At 37.6% G+C, this 20,955-nt stretch overlaps 3 protein-coding genes across 3 annotated transcripts; 2 read left to right on the top strand and 1 right to left on the bottom strand.

Moving 5' to 3' along the window:
- The first annotated feature begins 4,349 nt into the window (after window positions 1-4,349).
- Window positions 4,350-7,683, top strand: LOC17881686 (glycine-rich RNA-binding protein RZ1C). Its single transcript, XM_006288214.2, has 4 exons — window positions 4,350-4,467; window positions 4,583-4,706; window positions 6,574-7,106; window positions 7,206-7,683. The coding sequence occupies exons 2-4, from the start codon at window positions 4,596-4,598 to the stop codon at window positions 7,492-7,494; spliced, it is 933 nt and encodes a 310-aa protein (XP_006288276.1). The 5' UTR covers window positions 4,350-4,467; window positions 4,583-4,595; the 3' UTR covers window positions 7,495-7,683.
- A 361-nt stretch (window positions 7,684-8,044) lies between these two features.
- LOC17882217 (protein RNA-directed DNA methylation 3) lies at window positions 8,045-14,763 on the top strand. The gene is made up of 18 exons (XM_006286833.2): window positions 8,045-8,353; window positions 8,642-8,889; window positions 8,971-9,126; window positions 9,246-9,404; window positions 9,488-9,571; window positions 9,680-9,747; window positions 9,828-10,187; window positions 10,272-10,326; window positions 10,488-10,643; window positions 10,739-10,882; window positions 10,960-11,062; window positions 11,138-11,287; window positions 11,365-11,419; window positions 11,529-11,593; window positions 11,725-11,794; window positions 12,107-12,143; window positions 12,249-13,742; window positions 13,831-14,763. Exons 1-18 carry the CDS (start codon window positions 8,140-8,142, stop codon window positions 14,524-14,526), a joined length of 4,314 nt encoding a protein of 1,437 aa, XP_006286895.1. The 5' UTR covers window positions 8,045-8,139; the 3' UTR covers window positions 14,527-14,763.
- A 432-nt stretch (window positions 14,764-15,195) lies between these two features.
- LOC17881712 (probable pectate lyase 13) lies at window positions 15,196-19,781 on the bottom strand. Its single transcript, XM_006287454.2, has 5 exons — window positions 19,332-19,781; window positions 18,414-19,121; window positions 18,065-18,281; window positions 17,596-17,801; window positions 15,196-15,602 (listed from the first exon to the last, which is right to left on the bottom strand). The coding sequence occupies exons 1-5, from the start codon at window positions 19,520-19,522 to the stop codon at window positions 15,362-15,364; spliced, it is 1,563 nt and encodes a 520-aa protein (XP_006287516.1). The 5' UTR covers window positions 19,523-19,781; the 3' UTR covers window positions 15,196-15,361.
- Window positions 19,782-20,955: the final 1,174 nt, after the last annotated feature.

The raw sequence follows: 20,955 nt of genomic DNA on the forward strand, positions 1-20,955 counted from the left end.
ATTTACGAGACGAGAGTACGTACACACACATATATGGTTTTGCGTGTATGTATACGCACACAAGACTCGTTAAGGGAGAAGAGAGTGAGAAAGGTGCAAGTGAAGGAGAGGGTGAAGTGAGGTATTTATAGAGTCGAGCAGTGACTTTAGGTAAACTGAACCAGATCGGACCAAACCATATTTATGGTTCATTGTCTGTAAACCGATCGAACACTTTGGATCTGAATCCTACAAGTCCTTAATACCAAATATTAATCATTTAATTAATTGATATGGTAGTAACTAGTAATATCAATATCAATAGTAAAATTGTTTTCTGCCAATGCATATTACATTTATGCTCGAACATATAGACATAAACAAAAGTATATAAACTGGTTGACCAACAAAAGAGATAATATATATGTTTGTTTTGATAAAATAATCACATAACTAATTTGAATTTATCAAATTCTTATAAATTAAGTTTTTATGAGATAGCCATTAAACTAAACTTATTAGTTTTCTGGTGGGTTTTAACTTATCGTCGAATCTCATCAGCTCATCTATATACCAAGAGGTCAGGTCATTAGTGTTATAATATTAAAATAGATCCACCAATTAGATAAGATAATAAGGGATTAGATAACATAATATACATATAATATTGGATTAATACAGTAGATATCTGTTGACTTGGAAGTGAGTGTGTATACACGTAAAGTGCCTGAGCAAGTTGATAAACATAGTACACATCAAGAAGAAAGAGAGATTCCTTGTCTCCCACACTTTCACCTGAAGATCATCAAAAGCCACAAGCCTATATAAAATTAGAAATCTAACCCACTATGCATTTTTTACTAAGTATATATTAGTTTTCCTTCTTTTTATTATATACACGTAACAAAATTTTGATCGCCTTTAAAACTAACAAAATATTCGTACACACACACACACACAACAAAAAAGAGTGTTTCTTTCATTCTCATGGATACTACTTTTTCTTTATTTTTCTTTTGCCAGTAGTGAAACTGTGAAAGTGATGTGTTTTCTCCTAAAGTTGAAATATATTATTCAACTATTTTTACGTCTTTATTTTATAGTGATGTGTAAAATTCTTTCTTTTAAATATTAATAACGAATCAAAAACGAAACCAATTAATACAAGAATAGTAAAAACAGTGGCAGTACTAACCAGATAAGATATCCGGCGAATTCGGATCTTAGAATGAATATTATGTGACGTCAAAAAAGAAAGCAAATGAACGAGAACATGAGTCCGTGGAGAGAGATGGTCATCGCGTTACAACTTACACGAATGTGGCAATTACGATTATATAACTTTTTGCTTCATATATTAAACTTTCCAGTTTTTATCATAGCCACCAAACTGAAAACGGGAAAAAAACTGGGAGATATAGAAGAAAAAAAACACTGTTTGTTTCAACATTGTGACGTAAGTTTTGTTCCAAACGTTATCAAAAACGTCATGATGACGCAGCGATACACTAGCTAAATGATAACCCAAAGATTCATCAAGGATCCATCACCATGCATATACATAGTGGTTCAAAGATTTATTATTAAGCTCGGAGAAGTAACTTGGATTATGATCATGATCATTTAGCCACTTATGTAAAAATGTTTTTTTAACAAAATACTTAATCATAAACTCATGTAATTAATCAAAGTTTTTAAAATGCGGTTTAATGCACCACCAATTTTTAAAAGTCGGGATATTTATTAATCAGAGCATACGACTGTCTTGAAATCCTAGCATCTCGAGTATAATATATAGTTTGTAAAATATTCAAAATTGTTACAAGTATTCGAAATTTTTATTTAAATATATAAAAATAATTGTCAATAGTGAAAAGCTTCACAGACAATTATTTTGTTTGGGGAGATGAGTTATCTTACCCATATCATGGCAGACAACCTGGTACCTTTGCATCGGTCCACATTTTCATAGATTATATATATATTTGGTTTTATATTCCATGTCTCCGTATTTTTCTACTTTACACAAAATTAGTGTAGTATTTTTATTTTATTTTTGTTTCTTTAGATATAACTTTTTGATGACATTAAATAGATGGTATATTAGGTTAAGTCTCAAGAGGCATCACAATGTAAAAGTGTATACTATAATAGATAAATATCATGAAGTACTACTTCTATTGGAATCTCTCGGAATGTACAAAAGAATATTATGTTAGGTTTAAAAAAATGTTTAAGCGCCTATAGATATATATATATATATATATATTCAATAATCCAAGTGGTATTGAGATACTAATTTTACAACTAATAATCTTTGATAAAATTACTTTCTCTCTTTGTCCAAAAAAAAAAGTTACTTTCTCTCCAATCTTGAAAACATATATAGTAATTCTAAATAAAATTCAGTTTAAAAGATTTTTATTTTTGTTAGATGTGCAAGATGACGATTTCTACAAATTATAACTGAATTTACATCAAAATATTTCAAAGGTTTTAATTTGTCTTCTTGAATTTTATAGATGTAGATTTTGTTTTTTTTTTTTTTAGATATAAGCCTAACATTATTTTGTTTCAAATTTAACTAATAGTCAACTGAATTATTAGATCCTAAAATTTTTATGTGAAACAAAATATTTATAGCAATCTTCCTACCATCTCGCTTAGTTAATAATCGTAAGGTCAAGTACATCTGTCCACATGGGAACATGGTTATACCTAATCCACATGCTTTATTTAAATTTGAATTTCGTAGTTTTTCAGCAACGGTATAATTTTATATATAATCTAAATCCACACATGCAAGACCTGAAAGATAAAATGTGATATATTTACCTGCATTTTAGAGTTTACGATTGATCGACTATTAAAATCTACATGTATATTAATTTATGGAAAACAAAATTTATATATAATTAGTAAAATCCCTACTAGATTGAGAGAAGCTATCATATGTATTTAAAAAGAGTAAAAAATAGACACAATTACTTCATGTTGTTAACACTACTATTTTCTTCACTCCAAAATATTATTTTTAAATAGGAATATGTACTATGATAGTAGGAAATAAGATATAAGAAATTCAAATCCCCTAGATTGTATTGCTCCAAACCTGTGGGCTGGTTAAAGTTTGTTTATTGATTAATGCGTGATTAGGTCATCTAAACATTGTGACTTGGATATCACGTGGAATCGAGCTTCTGGTGTCTTGTTTTATTGTAAATTCTAACACTAATATTTTATCAACTAGAAATATTCGCAAGTATTTAACCCATTTATTTATAGGCTTGGTTAAGTCATAAAAGTAAAAGCTGGTCAGAGATCTTAATGCGAAAAAACCTTAATTTATTTTAGATTAAGCTTAGGCTGGTTTTACAGAAGCAACACATTATGGAATTGACAAAGTCGATAAGAAAAACCCTAATTCGATACGAAGAAGTATAGAAAAATAATTAGAGTGATGAATGACTGATGAATGATCACTCTTAATTAGAACATATATATGTACATGTACTGACGGCTTATATTTGTTAGAACAATTTGGAATAAAAATGTGGCTATATGTAATATGTTTGTAACAGAATATTAGAAGTAATTAAGTGTTTAAATGACCTCATTAGCATGAATATGTTTTGATATGGAAAGTGGTAGATTCGATACATCGGCTAAATAGACTCTTGTAATGATCCAAGTTCTATTTGTTATCGGATTACTCACATGACTCTTTTTTCCAAGTTTCAAAGATGTTTGATTACATGGAATTATTGTATTTATAAGAATCTTTGGTTTAAAAAAAAAACAGAAAACAAAAAAAACAAAAAAACAAAAAAGAATTTTTGGTTTTAGCCCAAGAGGCTAGTGGGAGGGGAGCTTGGAGGAAATGTGCAACTCCCACAACCTGGGTTCAATTCTCCACTTTGCTGTTAACACCATCTTTGTGGGAAGTCTGTTAGTTGGGCTTAGCTCCAATTGGTTTACCTGTTAATCAGAAATGCAGGCGGCCTGATTACCCTCGGGCATTAGTCGGAAAGCATTAATCTGGATTCAGGCGATGTGGTAGCCCAACACCTAAGTATTAGCGACGAGTCCACATTGTAACACTTCGGTGTGATCCTTCCATAGCTGACCGGATCAGACGATCGGGTTTATCAAAAAAAAAAAAAAAAAAAAAAAAATCTTTGGTTTTAGGTTCACAAAAAAATATGTATATACATTTGGTTTTCAGTACGTGGCGTGAGATCGCTTATTGGGCCTCTAAAGGAAACCTTGGCCTGGTCTTACTAATGGGCCTCTCTATGGTTGATATTTTAGCCCTTTATGCTTTAGGCACTTATAATGTTGTTTATCTTTCTCGTGAGTGGCGTAGCAACTCAACCACCGTTAGGGTTTCGTCTTGCCATTAATATTCTGAGAGGCGAAGAAAACAGATACAATTCAGATAATTATTTCCAGAAAATTCACAGTTTTGTCAACAAGAGGAAGAGAGAGGTAAGATGATTCTGATTCGTATAGTTCTCAGATATTTTACAGAGAATCGTTGGATTTTTCTTTTGTTTTTTTCTGTTCGTTCACCTGAATCCTGCTTTTTGTTTTCCGTGTATAGACGAGTTATAAAAATGGCTGCGAAAGAAGGTAGTAGGATTTTTGTCGGTGGTTTATCGCCGGAGGTGACAGAGAGAGACCTTGAACGAGCTTTTACTCGCTTCGGAGACATTCTCGATTGTCAGGTACGATCTCCTCTTTGTTCTCTCTCTGTGTTTATTTTTAGATAATTGAAGCTTTCTGGAACTTATTGGTAAACTATTAAGGTCTAATTGAATTGAACATTTGCTGATTGTGAATAGTTCAAAGATCACACTATAAACAACAGAGATGTTTGGGGATTAGTTAAAAGACTTTACTTAATATTATTCCTTTTTTCACCTATTGATTTTTCTTTTTCTTTTCTTGGATGCTGGTATTGTATCACTGAAACACTGTAGAGTGATGAATTAGGGATGATATTGATCAGAGCTTCATGGGTCAAGTTGAGAAACTGCTCTGTGAATAGAGAATTTTAGGAATTACAGTTATGTTTTAGTCTCTCAGCAAAAATGATTCACAGTTTTGGGATTTGGTTCACGACGTTGGGGCTGTCGTAACAGTTTTTTTCTATCATGAAGGAAGTTCTTTATTTTGATCTGGGAGGGAAGGCTGTTTTTTTGTTACTCAATGATTGAGCTGTGTAATTCGTGAGTTCTCTAAGTATGCCGACACTGGGTTATGGTTTCCTTCCTGACAATGTTCCTTGTTATTGCTCTTACATTCTCTGTGAAGATCCTGAAATAAGCACCTTTAGGAAGAAAGGCTAGTATCTAAATGCTCTTTAGCTGTCCCGGAATGGGATGCCTGGTTTGGTTTTGAGTGGTCAGTTTGAGATGCTACCCAGTTAGGCTAGGTCACCGTTCTCCTTCAGCTGGTAAAGATATTTAGTTACCCAGTGCAGTTTACTGACTGGCTAAACGCACTCTTTTTGCTTCAGTAATTACGTTTGTGTAGTCATAGTTCTGGATAAGCCCAAAGGCCTCAGACTTCAGCTGTTTTGCTGCAAGATTTCATTTCCTCCTGATACCCTGAACGTCAGTGCTAGCAGTTTTAGGTACTTCAGAAAAGTATGACATGCCGAATGGAAAACGACACTCAGTTGAAGCAGACATCTCAAGGTTTCTATGATCATTTGGGACTGACGACCTCTCCTTTTCCTATCCCAGATTTCTTACTTATCTTTCTTGTGGGCTGTATGCTTTACCATCCCCTCGCTTCTCATGCCTGTGTGGTTCGTAGGAGTGTTTGATATTTATCCTTTCTTTGTGTTTCTTCTCCAGCCTAACAAATTTCCCAATTCACAAATGCAAGCCGATTATATGATTCTTGTGTCTGAGCCACACATTTTCTAGATCCACCTACCCCAGTTTTCTGCGCTTATCTTTTCCGAAAGCTTCTGAACCTGATAATGTTCTTTGTGTAAGATGGAATTCTGTATTTCTGATCTGTGGGCCATCGTGCTATGTAAAGAGTTGCTAGCTCCAGTGGATCTGAGTGACTTTGGCTGAATATGATTTCTGCATATCGAGAAGAAACAGATGTTTGATCAGGAAATGAGTACAGATAGCTAATTCACTGACTTCCTTCTGTCTGTAAACCTTCCTCTCTTTAATTTTGTAACTATGTCACCTAGCTATTAACGTGTATACTGTTTAAGGGCATTACTCGAGGAAGTTGTCCTTTGAACTGAGAAAAAGTTTAGTGGTTTCTGAGAAAAAGTTTAGTGCTTGAGATTGTAGACTTGCTTTAAAGCTGCTTCAGTTTCTGGGGATCTGTATTGTGTTTTGCTCTGAAGTTGAGGTTGATTGAGAATTTACTACACAAAGCAGGGTCACAGTGTTATGCAGTGAACCTTAAAACAGATGGGTGTTTGTTGATGTCACATGGTTTTGATTTGATCTTTGAGATTTTGCAATCGTTTCATTTTACTACTGCCCTTCTGCTCAGTATTAGCTACACGTATGCATATACATCTTTGGGAAATCAGCTTTTATGGTGTGTTGTGTATAGATCATGCTGGAAAGAGATAGCGGTCGTTCACGGGGGTTCGGGTTTATCACCTTTGCGGATCGTCGTGCTATGGATGAATCCATCAGAGAGATGCATGGAAGAGACTTTGGTGACCGGGTCATCTCAGTGAACAGAGCTGAACCAAAACTGGGGAGAGATGATGGTGAGAGTCATGGTTCTAGAGGTGGGAGAGACAGTGGCTATTCATTTGCTGGAAAAGGAAGCTTTGGTGGAGGTGGAGGTGGCCGTGTTGCTGAAGATGAATGCTTCAAATGTGGGCGGGTTGGGCATTGGGCCCGTGATTGCCCGTCTGCTTCTAGTGGTCGTGGTGGACCTGTTGGTGGTTATTCTTCACGTGCTCCTGCCTTTGGAGGATCTGATGGACGTGCTGACCGTTATGCTGACCGTGACCGGTATGTGGATCGTGAACGCTATATAGATGATCGATATGATGGTGCTGCACGCTTTGGTGCGAGAGACAGGTTTGACAGTAGAGAAGCCTACATACCCCGTGATCGATACGGCAGTGACAGGTTGGATTTTAGTTGTTAAAGCAACTCAATGACTGTATGTATAAGGTTTCCAAATTGACTTGCTTTCTGACAGAACTTAAAAAATCTATGATTTGACAGGTATGGAGCGCCGGCTGATAGGTTTGCAGGGGGTGATAGATACAGCCGTGGGTCAGACCGGTATCCTCCAGCGAGCTATGACAAAGCCCGGTCCTTTGAGAGAGATATAGTCCCACCAAGTGCAGGCAGTGACAGGTACAGTGGTTGTAGAGCGGGTGGGCCCATACGTGGAGGAGATGAGGGAAGAGGGTTTAGAAGCAGAGCCGGTGCTCCTTATGAGAGGGCGAGCCGAAGTAGTGGTGGTGGTGGAGGAGCTTATCCTTCGTCATCTACATTTGACCGTTACTAAAAGTCATTTGATGCTTTGTTAGTGTTTTATACACTCCGTCGTCTGTGTGTAATGAATATCTTTGTAAGCGTTCTAGGTTAAAAAACTTTTCTCATATGTTAGTTTGGAAAATTGTTTAGCTTTGTATTTTGGTTTGTTTTGGAAAACATTACATGACTTTGAGCTTGGAGTTTTATGTTACTTTTAAAACCGTGCAGACTTCATAATTTGCTTGATGACAGAAAAATAAAATAAAATAAGACTTCATAATTTGCCTATTTAGGTTCTGAGCTGTATTTCTGAGGTATACGCTGGTTTTTCCTAGAAAGTTATAATCTATTGACATTGAGTTATTGACTTTTATGAATTTGACTCACAATTGTTTTTATAGTTTTGGAAGATGATGCTTCACTGATTCATATTTTCTTTTGGATAAAATAAAAAGGCCGACAAGTAACAACACAATAAAGAGAGTCCAATAAGCCTTGGATAAAATAAAAAGGCCCAAAAGAGTTATTTAAGAAAAGAAAGAAAAAAGAACCCAGTCAAAAAGTCGCAGAACAATTGCATCACGCTCAAAGCGTTTCTTCACTCTCTCTGCCAAAGTCTGCTTCTTCTCTCTCAGAAAATGCAATCGTGAAAGCCCTAAACTCACCGTGAAAGAAGATGGATCGCAAGGGAAAGGGTAAACAGGTCGCCGGAAGTGAATCTTCTTCCGGCGGAAAGAAGAGGAAAAACACCGTCGAGTTCAGAGATGAAGGTTTGAGGATTAAGAAGCGGAAAACCCCTGGTGTTCTTCAGTTCTTCGAGGAATCCGCTGAAGTTGGCTACTACGGAGGCAGCTCCGACGAGGATGATGACGGATTAGGTTTCCTCAACGGTAATTTATCTCCTCTGGTTTCGTTGATTTTCTTCTTGCATGTGTTCTTTGCTTCGTTTCCTCTTTTGTGAGGACTCCTATTCTTTTACATTTGATGGGTTATGTCTCTTTTTTGCTTCTACTAAGTGTTTTACCTGGTAAAGTCGCGATTTTTAGGTCATCTCCGTGGAATGTAGGGTGTTTGTTGAAATTTTGGAGCTGTTTTGTCTAGTTTTAAGGTCTGCGTACTATTAAAGGTTGAACATTTCAGAACTTTCCCATCTTTATCTGACTACTCTTTTGAAGCAGATATGGAAGAAGAACCTGAGGTTGAAGAGAGTGGTAAGTCTGGCAAGGGAGAAAAGGGCAAATCGTCCTTTGTTTTTCCTAAGGAAGAGGATATAAACGAGGAAGAATTTGATAGAATTATGGAAGAAAGGTACAAGCCAGGTTCCGGTTTTCTTAGATATGCTGATGATGATGTGAAAGATTCCATTGAGATGGATGCTCTTGCTCCAACTTCCAAGGATCCTCCAATTTGGAAAGTCAAGTGTGCGGTATGTTAAGCTAAAGTTTTATTTATGCTTTAAGCCAGTTTGTTCCTACTTCTGTTGACTCCATTTGGTTTGCTCCTGTAGATTGGACGAGAGAAGCATTCGGTTTTCTGTCTCATGCACAAATTTGTTGAGATGAAGAAGATAGGCACCAAATTGCAGATCATATCTGTTTTCTTTGTTGACCATGTCAAGGGTTTTATTTTCATAGAAGCTGACAAGGAACATGATGTTCTCGAGGTATTGAACATTTAGCATACCTATGTTGGAATATTGTCGAACTTATCTGACAGTTTAGAGGATGCTGCTTGGGGGTAATTATTATGTGTATGACATTCTGATTTGTCTTATTTTCCTAGGCATGCAAAAATTTAACCGGTATATACGCTACTCGGATGGTGTTAGTTTCTAAAGCCGAAACTCCAAATCTGCTAACTGTCCAGAGAAAAACTAGAAAAGTTATTGAGGGAACATGGGCTCGTGTTAAGAATGGCATATACAAAGGAGATCTTGCTCAGGTATTTAAAAAGTTGCTGTATATGTTTCTTTTTCAGCTTATTAGTAAGGCTAACTAAGCTGATTATGTTCTATGTCCTTGTAGATTGTGGCTGTGAGTGACACTCGGAGAAAAGCGTTAATAAAGTTAATTCCGAGGATTGATATTCAAGCCTTGACTCAAAAATATGTAGCTACACTGTCTTCCCGCTCATTTATTTGTCCATGTCACTAATTATTGTTGTTGTTTATGTCATCTTACTGTTTGCTATGTGCTTTGTCGTTAACTTTTGCGCAGGGTGGGGGGGTTACTATTAAAAAAGGCCAGACTCCAGCTCCAAGATTGATCAGTTCAAGCGAGCTCGAGTAAACTGCTTGATCTTTTCTTCTCGTTTGGTAAATAATTACCAACTTTCTAAACTCTTTTGTCCCCTCTTTCGTCACAGGGAGTTCAGACCTCTCATTCAAGTGAGGCGAGATCGTGATACTGGAATAACGTTTGAGCATCTTGATAGCCTGATGCTGAAAGATGGGTATCTCTATAAGAAAGTATCCTTAGATTCATTATCTTCCTGGGGGGTTATACCATTGAAGGAGGAGTTACTAAAGTTTACACCTGTAGACCGAAAAGAAACTGGTGATGTAGAGTGGATTTCAGAAATTTATGGTGAAGAAAAGAAGAAAAAGTTTCTTCCAACCGGGAGAGGGAACGGGAAAGGAGAAGGATCAGGGGGTGGAAAAGGAGAAGGGTCATCAGAATCTAAGTCAGAATGTAGCTATGAGTTATATAATCTAGTTTGTTTCAGGTATGGAGCGTCCATAACTATACTTTTATGTAAGTCTTGGTTGTAATTTCATATGTTAAGCACTTCGTATCTTTCCCTTTGTAGTCGAAAAGACTTTGGTCTGATTGTGGGTGTGGATGACAAAGGTGACGGTTACAAGGTATGTAGTTATTCACCATCTCATAATACCCTATGGCCTTTCTCTGTCTGATGAGCTATTCATCATCTCATCATACCGTATGGCCTGTCTCTGTCTGATTATCTATTCATCATCTCATCATACCCTATGGCCTGTCTCTGATGAGTTGCAAAATATTCCAGGTTCTGAAAGAAGGTTTAGATGGACCTGTTGTAGTCACTGTTGGAAAAAAGGAAATGCAGAATGGACCATTTGATTCAAAATTTACTGCCTTGGATACGAATAGCAAACAAATATCAATTAATGATGTTGTGAAGATTTCCAAAGGCCCATCTGAGGTGTGATTATTAACTTCTTAGTCTTATTTGTTTTTGTTGCACTTTTTCACATAATTAGGTGAACAATTTTGTGTAAAAACTTCGTACTGATTCAGGGTAAACAAGGAGTTGTAAGGCAAGTATACAGAGGGATCATATTTCTTTATGATGAGAAAGAGGAAGAGAATGGTGGATATTTCTGCTGCAAATCACAATCGTGTGAGAAAGTTAAACTCTTTGCAGAAGATTCCAATGAGAAGGTAAGATAGCACAGTTCTCGCAGCTATCCTTTGATATCTTTGTGTTCTGATGACATTCTGTTTTTTTTTTTTTGCAGACTGGTGGATTTGATTCTTCAGCTTTTGGAGATTCTGGATCCTCCCCAAAATCGCCGCTATCACCTGAAAAAGAATGGCAGCCCAGGGAAAGATACAGTAACTGTATGTATGGATTGTTATTATTATCTAGCTTCTTTTTACTATGTTAGGCTTCTCACTAATGATTATCAAATGCAGCCAACCAAGGAGACAGAGGTGGCATGTATTCTATTGGGCAAAAGCTGAGGATACGTGTTGGTCCGTTGAAGGGATATCTCTGTCGTGTAATAGCTTTACGCTATTCTGATGTTACAGTCAAGCTTGATTCCCAGCATAAACATCTAACAGGTTTGTTTTTATGCTTTACTCCTTTGATTCAGTACTCTTCTGCTGCGCTTCTGAATATTTTTATTGATGCACTTCAGTTAAAAGTGAGCATCTTGCTGAGGTTCGTGACAGAAACACTGCGTTAAGTACAAGGTAAGTTCACATGAATCTCTTGGGACTCTTGACATTTTCCTTGCATATTTCCATTGTCCTTTCTGCCAACTGCCAACTTCTCTAACACGCTGTTTGTTTGTTATATAAGTGGGGATCCGAGTATTGGTTCCTTTCAACCTTTTGACATGCTTGGAACAGAAGGCAGCTCTGGAGGTTGGTGTTTCTTGTGCACATTCAGAATCTTTTCAATTTGTAGCATTGTGGTTAAATGACCTGAAGTATTTGAACATTTGCAAGTCACCTATCCCATTACCTCATAATTATTCTCCTTTTTCATATGGTAGACTGGGGGAAAGGAGCAGGCACGTCAGATGAGGGTGGTAACTGGAATATAGGGGCCCCATCGACTGATTTGTAAGTCTAATCTCCCAAAATTAGATATGGTTTCCTTGGTTTAAATTGGATATTTCTCGAATTTGGATCTAGTTCCTTCAGTTTTAATAGCTGGGACCTAAACAAATTATAGGTGTGATATGTGTTGGTTCCTTCTCTGGTTGGTTTTGTTAATTTGTTGGATTCTGTCCGTCGATATTAAGATTACAAGGCTGGAGAGACTCAATATTGAACGTATCATGGTTTAAATGTTAAATAATAATATGAATTTCTTACTGAGCTGATTTATTGAAATCGCTGTTACAAAATTCTGATCTCATGTCCTTCTTACAGGAACTCATGGGGCAGTAAGCCTACGTCTGACATTTCAGTAAGTCTTGAACTTAATATTTTAATGTTGTTACTCCTCTTTTTAGCTTCAAGGGGAACAATAAACTTGCATATTCTAGATGTCTCAAGGTTTCTTACTTTGCAGTCTCAGCAGCAGACAGTTCCAGATGATAATACTTCAATGTGGACCAATGCAGCAGCTGAGAACAAACCTTCCTCCGTTAGTGATCAACCTGGTGGTTGGAATTCCTGGGGTAAAACACCTGCTTCTGAAGCTGGCACTGTTGGTGGGTGGGGAGATGCAGCTGCTTCAAAAGCTGAGAACCAACCTTCCTCGGCTAGTGATCAACCTGGTGGTTGGAATCCCTGGGGTAAAACACCTGCTTCTGAAGCTGGCACTGTTGGTGGTTGGGGAGATGGAGGTGCTTCAAAAGTTGAAGCTTCTCCGTGGGAAAAACAAGGAGCTTCTACTTCCAATGTTGCAGATTTAGGTTCCTGGGGCACGCATGGTGGAAGCTCTGATGGTAATAAGCAAGAAGATGGCTCAGTATGGGGTAAACTATGTGAAGCTTCTGAATCTGGTTTGGAAAAGGGAAATGGAGAATCTAGTTGGGGTAACAAAGATGGAAATTCCAGCGCAAGTAACAAAGAGGGAGTTTCCTGGGGACTTCAGGATAAAGGCTCTGACGGGAGCAAGGGAGGATCTGCATGGGGAACTCAGGGTGCAGGTTTTGTTTCAGGGGAGAGAAAAGATGATTCTTTTGGCTGGAACAAGTCATCAGAAGATTCCAATGTCAATAGTAAGGGAGCTCCTGGCTGGGGTAAACCAGATGATGGGCCTTCATGGGGTAATCAGGATAAAGGAGGGTCCACGTTTGTGGCATCATGGGGTAAAAAGGATGATGGAGGATCATCATGGGGTAAGAAAGATGATGGCCATAAGGATGACGGAGGATCTTCATGGGGTAAAAAAGATGACGGAGGATCATCATGGGTTAAGAAAGATGACGGTCATAAGGATGATGGAGTATTGTCATGGGGTAAAAAGGATGATGGAGGATCATCATGGGGTAAGAAAGATGACGGTCATAAGGATGACAGAGGATCGTCATGGGGTATAAAGGTTGATGGAGGATCTTCTTGGGGGAAAAAGGATGATGGAGGATCATCATGGGCTAAGAAGGATGATGGTGGATCTTCTTGGGGGAAAAAGGATGATGGACCATCATCTTGGGGGAAAAAGGATGATGGAGGACCATCATGGGCTAAGAAGGCTGATGGTGGAGCTTCTTGGGGGAAAATGGATGATGGAGGATCTTCTTGGGGAAAAAAGGATGATGGTGGATCATCTTGGGGTAAGAAGGACGATGGAGGATCTTCTTGGGGCAAAAAGGACGATGGAGGATCTTCTTGGGGCAAAAAGGATGATGGAGGATCTTCATGGGGTAAGAAGGACGATGGAGGATCTTCTTGGGGCAAAAAGGACGATGGAGGATCGTCGTGGGATAACAACGATGATGGAGGGTACACGGAACAAACATATGACAGGGGAGGACGTGGGTTTGGTGGGAGAAGAGGAGGAGGTCGTCGAGGTGGCTGGGATCAGTCTGGGAGGGGTAGATCCTTGAGTAATTCTGAGGTTAGTTTGAGAAGAAACTTTTTAATTTTGATTTTGATTTTGTAGGCTTTGTTGATGTCTCTCATATTGTAAATTTCAATGGTTGTAGGATTTGGGTCCATGGAATAAACCAAGTGGCGGATCTAACTGGGGGAGTGGTTCAGCATGGGGTCAGCAGAACGATGGTGGTGGTGGATCAAGCTGGGGCAGGCAGAACGATAATGGTCGTAAACCTTGGAATGAACACGGTAATGGTGGTCGTGGTTTTGGTGGAGGGGGGTTCCGAGGAGGTTTCCGTGGAGGTAGAAACCAATCAGGTAGAGAAGGAGGAAGGTCGTTTGATGGTGATCAATCATCTAGCTGGAAAACAGACAATCAAGAAAATACTTGGAAGAGCGACCAAAGTGGTGGATCAGACTGGAAAAAAGCTTGGGGGGAGGAGTCAAACCATACCAAGCCATCAGGTTTGTCCTCTGGTGGTGTTGCCGCAAACTGGCCTAGCTGGGATGCTAACTCAAAGAAAGATACCAATGACAAACCGGGAAACGAGAGCAAATCAGCTTGGGGAACCAGTAACGATCAGGCGAGTACTGATAACAACACTGACAGTCGGAACAAGTGGGGAACAAGTAACGATCGGGCGAATACTGATAACAACACTGACAGTTGGAACAAGAAGCCGAACAATGACGCCGGAACGAGTGGAGAAGCTGATAACGCATGGGGTGGCAAAACAAATGCAGTTGCGTCTTCACCAAGTGGCTCGGCAGCATGGGGAACCGGTGACAAAAAATCTGGATGGTAAAAAGAAATCCCGGATTGACTTGTAATTAAACTTTCACTCCTCTATCTCTCTATCTAAGTCTCAACTCTAAGCACTCTAGTCAAACACCATGAGGTGTGTCTTTCTTTAGTCTCTGGACATTCTATTTTGGCCCCTTATGGTTCGGTTTGTTTATGGCGTGGCTAAGGCTAATCAAGGACCGATTTTTGTAGCTGTTTATAGCCTTTTAGAGTTATTGCAGTCTTTCTTTTTCCGTAAGGCTCTTTACTAGACTAGTGACGCAATACCACTTAAAAAACTAGCTTGACAAAGTCTAAACTGAAGCAGCATTATTGTTTGTGTATGATTAAACATGACAAAAATAACATAAAAAGGAAGCTGGGAGCTTCTTGAAGTGGACTTGTTACCAAACTTAAGTTGGTCATCACTCCCATCAAACTCTCAGTTCCCACTTTTTAATAATAGTAGAAAATTAGAACAATAATTGAGTTAACAGTTAACAATGAAGAAAAAAAAAACAAATTAGAAGTATTTCATATGTTGTGTTCCACAAAAAAAAAAAAAGGAGGTATTTCATATTATTATATCTCTCTACTCTTTTTTCTCCCCTTTAAAGCCAAAACAATATGAAATATTCCTCCAGCCAATTGATAACCCCGATTTGGACCAAAAAAAGTTTAGGCATCAAACAAGAAGAACAAAAATACTTTATATATAGTTTCCCATATTTTACAACTTGCAAGTGCCTTTGTACCTATAAATAAAAATACGTATATTCTGTGTTTTTCATTTTCTTTTGTACCTATGAATAAAAATAAAAATAAACCCTTTGTAACCAACCAATAATAATTCATTATCATCTCGTATGGTATGGAATAAACCAATATAAAATGATAATAAATAGAATCGACCAGACTTGTCCTGGCCTTGGAGCCACCGCACCGCTATTGTTACCGAATATCACTGAGAAAATGCCGTCATCACTGTCGCTGCCGCCGCCGCCGCCACCGCCGGGTCCACTTTTACTGTAACCGCGTGTGATGGTCCCACCACCGTCCGTGATTCCGGGAAAGCTTCCTCCTTGGCCGTTTCTTCCACTACAACCACCGAACCATATTATCATTCAACAACCATAATCATCAATCATCATCATAAATAATAATAATATTACAAATAACACTAATTCGTTGTTAGTGAGCTTTGTCAAAAGAGACTAGCTAACAGTAACATGAGTCGGACGAATCAATGTAAAAGTTCAAAAGTGAGGGTAATGAAGAAAGACGAAAATAACAAGTTGCTCCATCACATGCATCCTTAATATATTAGAGTTTATGTCTTTATGACTTTATATTTAAGTTTATATATTTGTGTAAGTAAGGTTGAAACTGGCGATTCAAACTAAGTTTGCCAAGTTAAAACCGCCTCCAGTGGTGATAATTGGTTAAATCAGGGGAAAACTAAAGTAGGTTGACAAAAGAATATCAAACTTTTGAAAGCAAGACGGCTAAGAGAATCCTCCATATCCTTCTAACATACTTTAATTTTTGCAAAAAAGATGGTCAGAAATTGTTAAATTCTAACAACTTCGTTTCTGAAAACGATAAAATGCAAAACCATGTAGGTCACGGGAGACGCATATTATATATATATATATATATATAGTGACTGTTTATTCCACCCTAGCTACATCTAAATAGATCGAATCTATATAATATATAGTCTTCGAAAAGGTCCCACTAGGTATTGTTTTTTGCTGGAAAGCAGATGATCGAATAAGGGAATATAACTAATATATTAACCCTTCTTTTATATGCCTTATCACTAATCCATTTAATTAAGGCAATTTTATTGGTCCATTCGATCCTACAATGATAATCAGTACCTAATTATGATTAAATGTGTGTTTTCACACCTTAAATGTTATAAAGAACTACTTCACAAGGAAATGAATCTTTTGTTATCTTGAGAAAAAAACTGTCTGAGGGTTTGGAGATATACCAAGTTGCTAAACTACTAAACCCTAAATTGATGAAGAACTTGCTAATAAGGACATGAATCTTTTTATTTTAATTAGTGTTTGTTTTTCGTAGTTGGGATATAAAGATATTCCATATCGTCCAACAAAGAAAACCACTAAACCCTAATTTGGTGAGAAGAAATTGTAATAAAGAAATGAATAATTTTTTTTGAAAATAGCTTTCGTTTCTATTTGCATGTCGATGAGGAAATACGATGAAAAGCATCAGGAAAAGCATATAGACACTATAGGAAGGCTTTTTGTTTATTTTAAAAATCTTTTAGAAGTTTAGATCTCCGATCCACACGCTTCGCACGTGGGAGATAAATATGAAAAAAGTGAAAAAGAGACTAGCTTTTCTGAACATGACGATAAAAATAAAAGGAGAAAGAAAAGCTTTATGCATGTTCATCTTAACGTTCATGGTTCTTTTTTATAGCCATTTCGTAAATATCTTTGACACTTAAGTGTGCAACTCCCCTAAACTCCGAAACATCCAACTATCCAAGACATGCATAAGTATGCTACAATTTATATATATCATGCATGTTTCTATTTCTTGAAAGTTGAAAAGACATGTATTTACACTTTACGTCCCAAATATATAATTTTGGAAAAAAGTGTACTGGTAGAAATTAATATTTATCAATTTTGTAAAAATGATGATTAATTATAGTGAAGAACCTAGTTTATCTTCAGATTTTTCAAAAGTCTCAGTTTTTTTTTTTGTATAGGAAGTCTCAGGTAGGCAAAGCAAAAACAAAGAAAGATCACAATATATAAGACAAACCAATATTAAATATAGAATTAGCAAAATCATCTTTGCAATTAATTACTAAAAAATTCCACCTAATTGTTAAAAAATTCTCAAGAATAAGCAAAAAAATATATATGTATATATATGTTTGTAAGAATGATATAATATAGGTAGGAAAAAAAATGTTGGGATGATAGTGTCAATAAATAAAAATAATTAAAAGAATGGAATAAAGAATAGGGGCAAAACCGTATAGAAAAAGATGCTAGTTTTGGTGGAGGAAGCAATATTGGAGTAGATAATATCAATATCGTACCTGGGGTCGCCGAAAACGCCGGCGTTGACCGTGAGCTGGTCAATGACTGCGGCGGCTTTAGGCTGAACACTGGTGGCTTTGGCATACGCTGGGCTCACTCCGTCTCCTGACGGCACGAAAAACGCTCCGTTAACCATCACGTCACCTTCCGTCCTCCAGTTCCATCCCGACCAATGTTTCTCGTTAGAGTCCACGCGCTTCGTCACCTTGACGAACAAGACACAACATGTCAAGTGTCAACGTCAACATGAATGTGACTGTGTCGTCAAAGCATCAACATCATAGACGACACAAATTAATGTAACCGGCAAATAAGACTCGGGCGGCGCGTAGGGTTACGTCCAAGTGGCACAATAATGCATGACACGTAGGAAAATAAAAAAGCACACAGACCCCAAAATATATATACTTATCCAGTTTTCAAAGAGACCTTTTGATGATTTGTTAAAGAATGAATATATACTTGTACCTCTTTGGCATTAGGATCAACTGGTGCGGTGTAACGGTTACCCTGACTGTTGATGGTAGGGCTAGCACTTCCGCCGATTGCATACATTTCCCATGCCGTGAAATCGTTGTTCACTACGTGGATGTAACCGTGTCTACACCGCGGCATCCTCTGCACCAGCCCTTCACCGAAATGGTTGAATGCAATTGTTACTTGCATCCCCTTGTCAGCTGTGTACCTTTTATCAATTACAATGCCATGATGAAAAACCACAAACGTGGGTTAAATTGATAAATCCGAATACTTTAATGTTTTAGTTTGATAACTAATGAAGTTAAGGGGCTTTAATGGAATAAAAAGGATATATTACCGGTCGTCGTGACCTAAGAGCATAACCTCGTCGTGGTGAGAGAAGTAGTTGTTGGAAATTGTGACGGCGGTGGAAGCGAGGATGACGTCGATGAGTCCGTCAGAACAGTACCCGAGAGAGCAGTGATCGATCCAAATGTGATGCGAAGCTGAAACTGAGATTCCGTCCCCGTCAGAGACTCCTCGGAACCCGACGTGTGTAGGCGACGAAGCGACCAGTGTGTTCCCCGAGGGTTTACAATGGTGAATGTGGACGTTGTGGATGATGACGTGGCTCACCTGCTGGATCGTGAGGCAACCATGTCCAGTGATTTGGATGTTCGTGCCTCGTCCATCGATTGTCTTGTAGCTTCCGATGATGAGCTCGTGTTTGAGGTTGATTCCCATGTCGCCTGAGAAGATGATCCAGAGTGGTTCCGTCTGGATCACGGCGTGTCGAAGTGTTCCGGGAAGTGGGTTCGCCGCGTCGTTGTCGGAGGAATCGGTTACGAGGTAAAAGCGACCGCCTTTTCCTCCGAGTGTCCCTTGTCCGAAACCAATTGAGCAATCGGCTAGTTGTTGGCGATTTGCCGACCAGTTTGGATCGCAGCGCCAACAATCATCGATTGGGTTTCCGGTGATGCAAGAAGGTATTGGCGACGACGCCGTCGTACCGTCGTCTTGTTGGTAAGTTAGAAGCTGTCTTCTTGATAGTGAATTGTTGAGTTTTCTGCATTGAGAAACAGAGAATGTTAAAACATTGGGAAAGAAACAGAGGATATTGCTCTGTTTTCTGATTAAAAAAACAGAGGTTTCAAAGATTTAAAGTTTTTTTCAAATTATAAGTTCGAATACTTGATGATAAGAAAGACCAGGTGATAAAACATGAAAAGAATGATACCCTCAAATGAAACAAAATAATATGTAAGAAAAGTTATACCTTTGGACATTAAGAACAACATGTTCAGGGAATGGGTGTTGGTGAGGGAGAGATAGATTGAAGATTGATGATGGTGATGGTGATGACGATGCTCTTCCATGTTGAGAGAGAGAAAGCAAGAGGCAAAACCAGATAATGCAAATGTACGTTGGTTTTTGAAGATTATGGATCCTCTCCTCATGAGCCAACATTATAAAACCTCTAGCCTTTCTTCTCTCTCCTATAATTATCCCTTCTGAAAAGACCAGCAGAATTAGAAAACTGAAGTTTCTTAAATATCGGTTTTTATGGGGAATTGTGCAAATTGGGTAAATATAATGTAAACTATAGGGTCAAAAAGAATTTTATTTGTATGTTCTCCTCCCTATCTCTCTAAATAATCTCTCTAGTTTGTTTCAAGTAGAAGAAAAGAAATTGAGAGAGGGAGTGTGTGAAAGGAGAGAGAATCCTTAAAGTGCTTAATCAAAACTATTTCTCTCACCTTTCTCCAATCTGATTCTTACTTTTGTAAGAGTGACTCAGTTTTATAACTTGCATTACCTAATCATCTACACATCCTTCTCTCCAAAACAAATCTTTCTATATAGGTTTAGCCGCCTTTACATGTCATTAGTTACGGGACAATAACATATGCTTGTTTGTTCCTTTTTATGGTTTACGTATAAGAACGACACTTACCTCGAAAAATACTCAGAACGCAGCGACGCAAGAGCTGAACTCTCTTTGTAGAAGATTCTATGTCTCGATTTTGACCAGCAACAAAGAGAAAAACCCTTCTTCTAAAGATATGTCAACAACACTCAAAATTAATGACAGAGTCGTTTTGTAAAGACGATCTTCATCCACATATTTAAATTTCCATATACAGCTTGATCTTATTAATGGGATATTTATCACACAGGAAACTTTTGTATTCGCAATCTCGCAGATGGGAACCTAACATTAGCGAATGTTTTAGAGAATATATGGAAATTTCCGTTTTAGTTAATGAAACTTTAAAAGGGTTTAAGATAAAGCTTTTGATGAGGAGGTTAAAAACTTAAAACAAAAAGATTGAGTTTTCTTACATAAAGGAAACGTTTGAGGAGGATTCCTTTTACGAAAAAAAACTATAGCGTGCAGATTATATATTATTCTATCGGTGTAGATTGTACGTACTACGTAGGAGAAGGTAAAACGAGTTTGAATTTTATAAGTTTTTTCAATTATTCCAAGTATAAAACAAAATCAATACAAAAAATGCTATGGAAAATAATTGTCTGCATTTACCAAATTATTAGTATATAGCTTTTGACACAATCCCTAATATAAAATACCTGACCAAGAAAGGAATGTAGTTGTTATTAATTATTAATGAAAATGTGGCATAAGGTAAACACAAGACGATCTTGCAAAATGAACCATGGAACAGAATCATCTTCCCCCATAGCAAAATGCCTCGACGGCTATCTAGAGATATGTTTCTGCTTAACGAACCCTCTTGGGTAATGATTAAGAAGAATAGGACTATTCTATGGGCGGCCTGAACTAAAAATACAAGGCCCAACAGTTTGTTCGTACCTATTTTTTTTTTTTTTTTTTTTTTTTGTCCCAAACCAGAATAAATAAGAAGAATTACCAAAAA

The sequence above is a fragment of the Capsella rubella genome, unplaced genomic scaffold (assembly GCF_000375325.1).
Source record: "Capsella rubella cultivar Monte Gargano unplaced genomic scaffold, Caprub1_0 scaffold_6, whole genome shotgun sequence".
Taxonomy (NCBI): domain Eukaryota; kingdom Viridiplantae; phylum Streptophyta; class Magnoliopsida; order Brassicales; family Brassicaceae; genus Capsella; species Capsella rubella.

Excerpts from the sequence above, each read along its gene's own strand:
- LOC17881686 (XM_006288214.2), top strand. The coding sequence starts at position 4,596 with ATGGCTGCGAAAGAAGGTAGTAGGATTTTTGTCGGTGGTTTATCGCCG. Across the intron at positions 4,707-6,573 it reads GAGACATTCTCGATTGTCAG|ATCATGCTGGAAAGAGATAG; the intron begins GTACGATCTCCT and ends TGTTGTGTATAG. Across the intron at positions 7,107-7,205 it reads GATCGATACGGCAGTGACAG|GTATGGAGCGCCGGCTGATA; the intron begins GTTGGATTTTAG and ends ATGATTTGACAG.
- LOC17882217 (XM_006286833.2), top strand. The coding sequence starts at position 8,140 with ATGGATCGCAAGGGAAAGGGTAAACAGGTCGCCGGAAGTGAATCTTCT. Across the intron at positions 9,572-9,679 it reads AAGCCTTGACTCAAAAATAT|GGTGGGGGGGTTACTATTAA; the intron begins GTAGCTACACTG and ends ACTTTTGCGCAG. Across the intron at positions 11,594-11,724 it reads AACAGAAGGCAGCTCTGGAG|ACTGGGGGAAAGGAGCAGGC; the intron begins GTTGGTGTTTCT and ends TTCATATGGTAG.
- LOC17881712 (XM_006287454.2), bottom strand. The coding sequence starts at position 19,522 with ATGTTGGCTCATGAGGAGAGGATCCATAATCTTCAAAAACCAACGTAC. Across the intron at positions 19,122-19,331 it reads GTTGTTCTTAATGTCCAAAG|AAAACTCAACAATTCACTAT; the intron begins GTATAACTTTTC and ends TTCTCAATGCAG. Across the intron at positions 15,603-17,595 it reads GGCGTTTTCGGCGACCCCAG|TGGAAGAAACGGCCAAGGAG; the intron begins GTACGATATTGA and ends CGGTGGTTGTAG.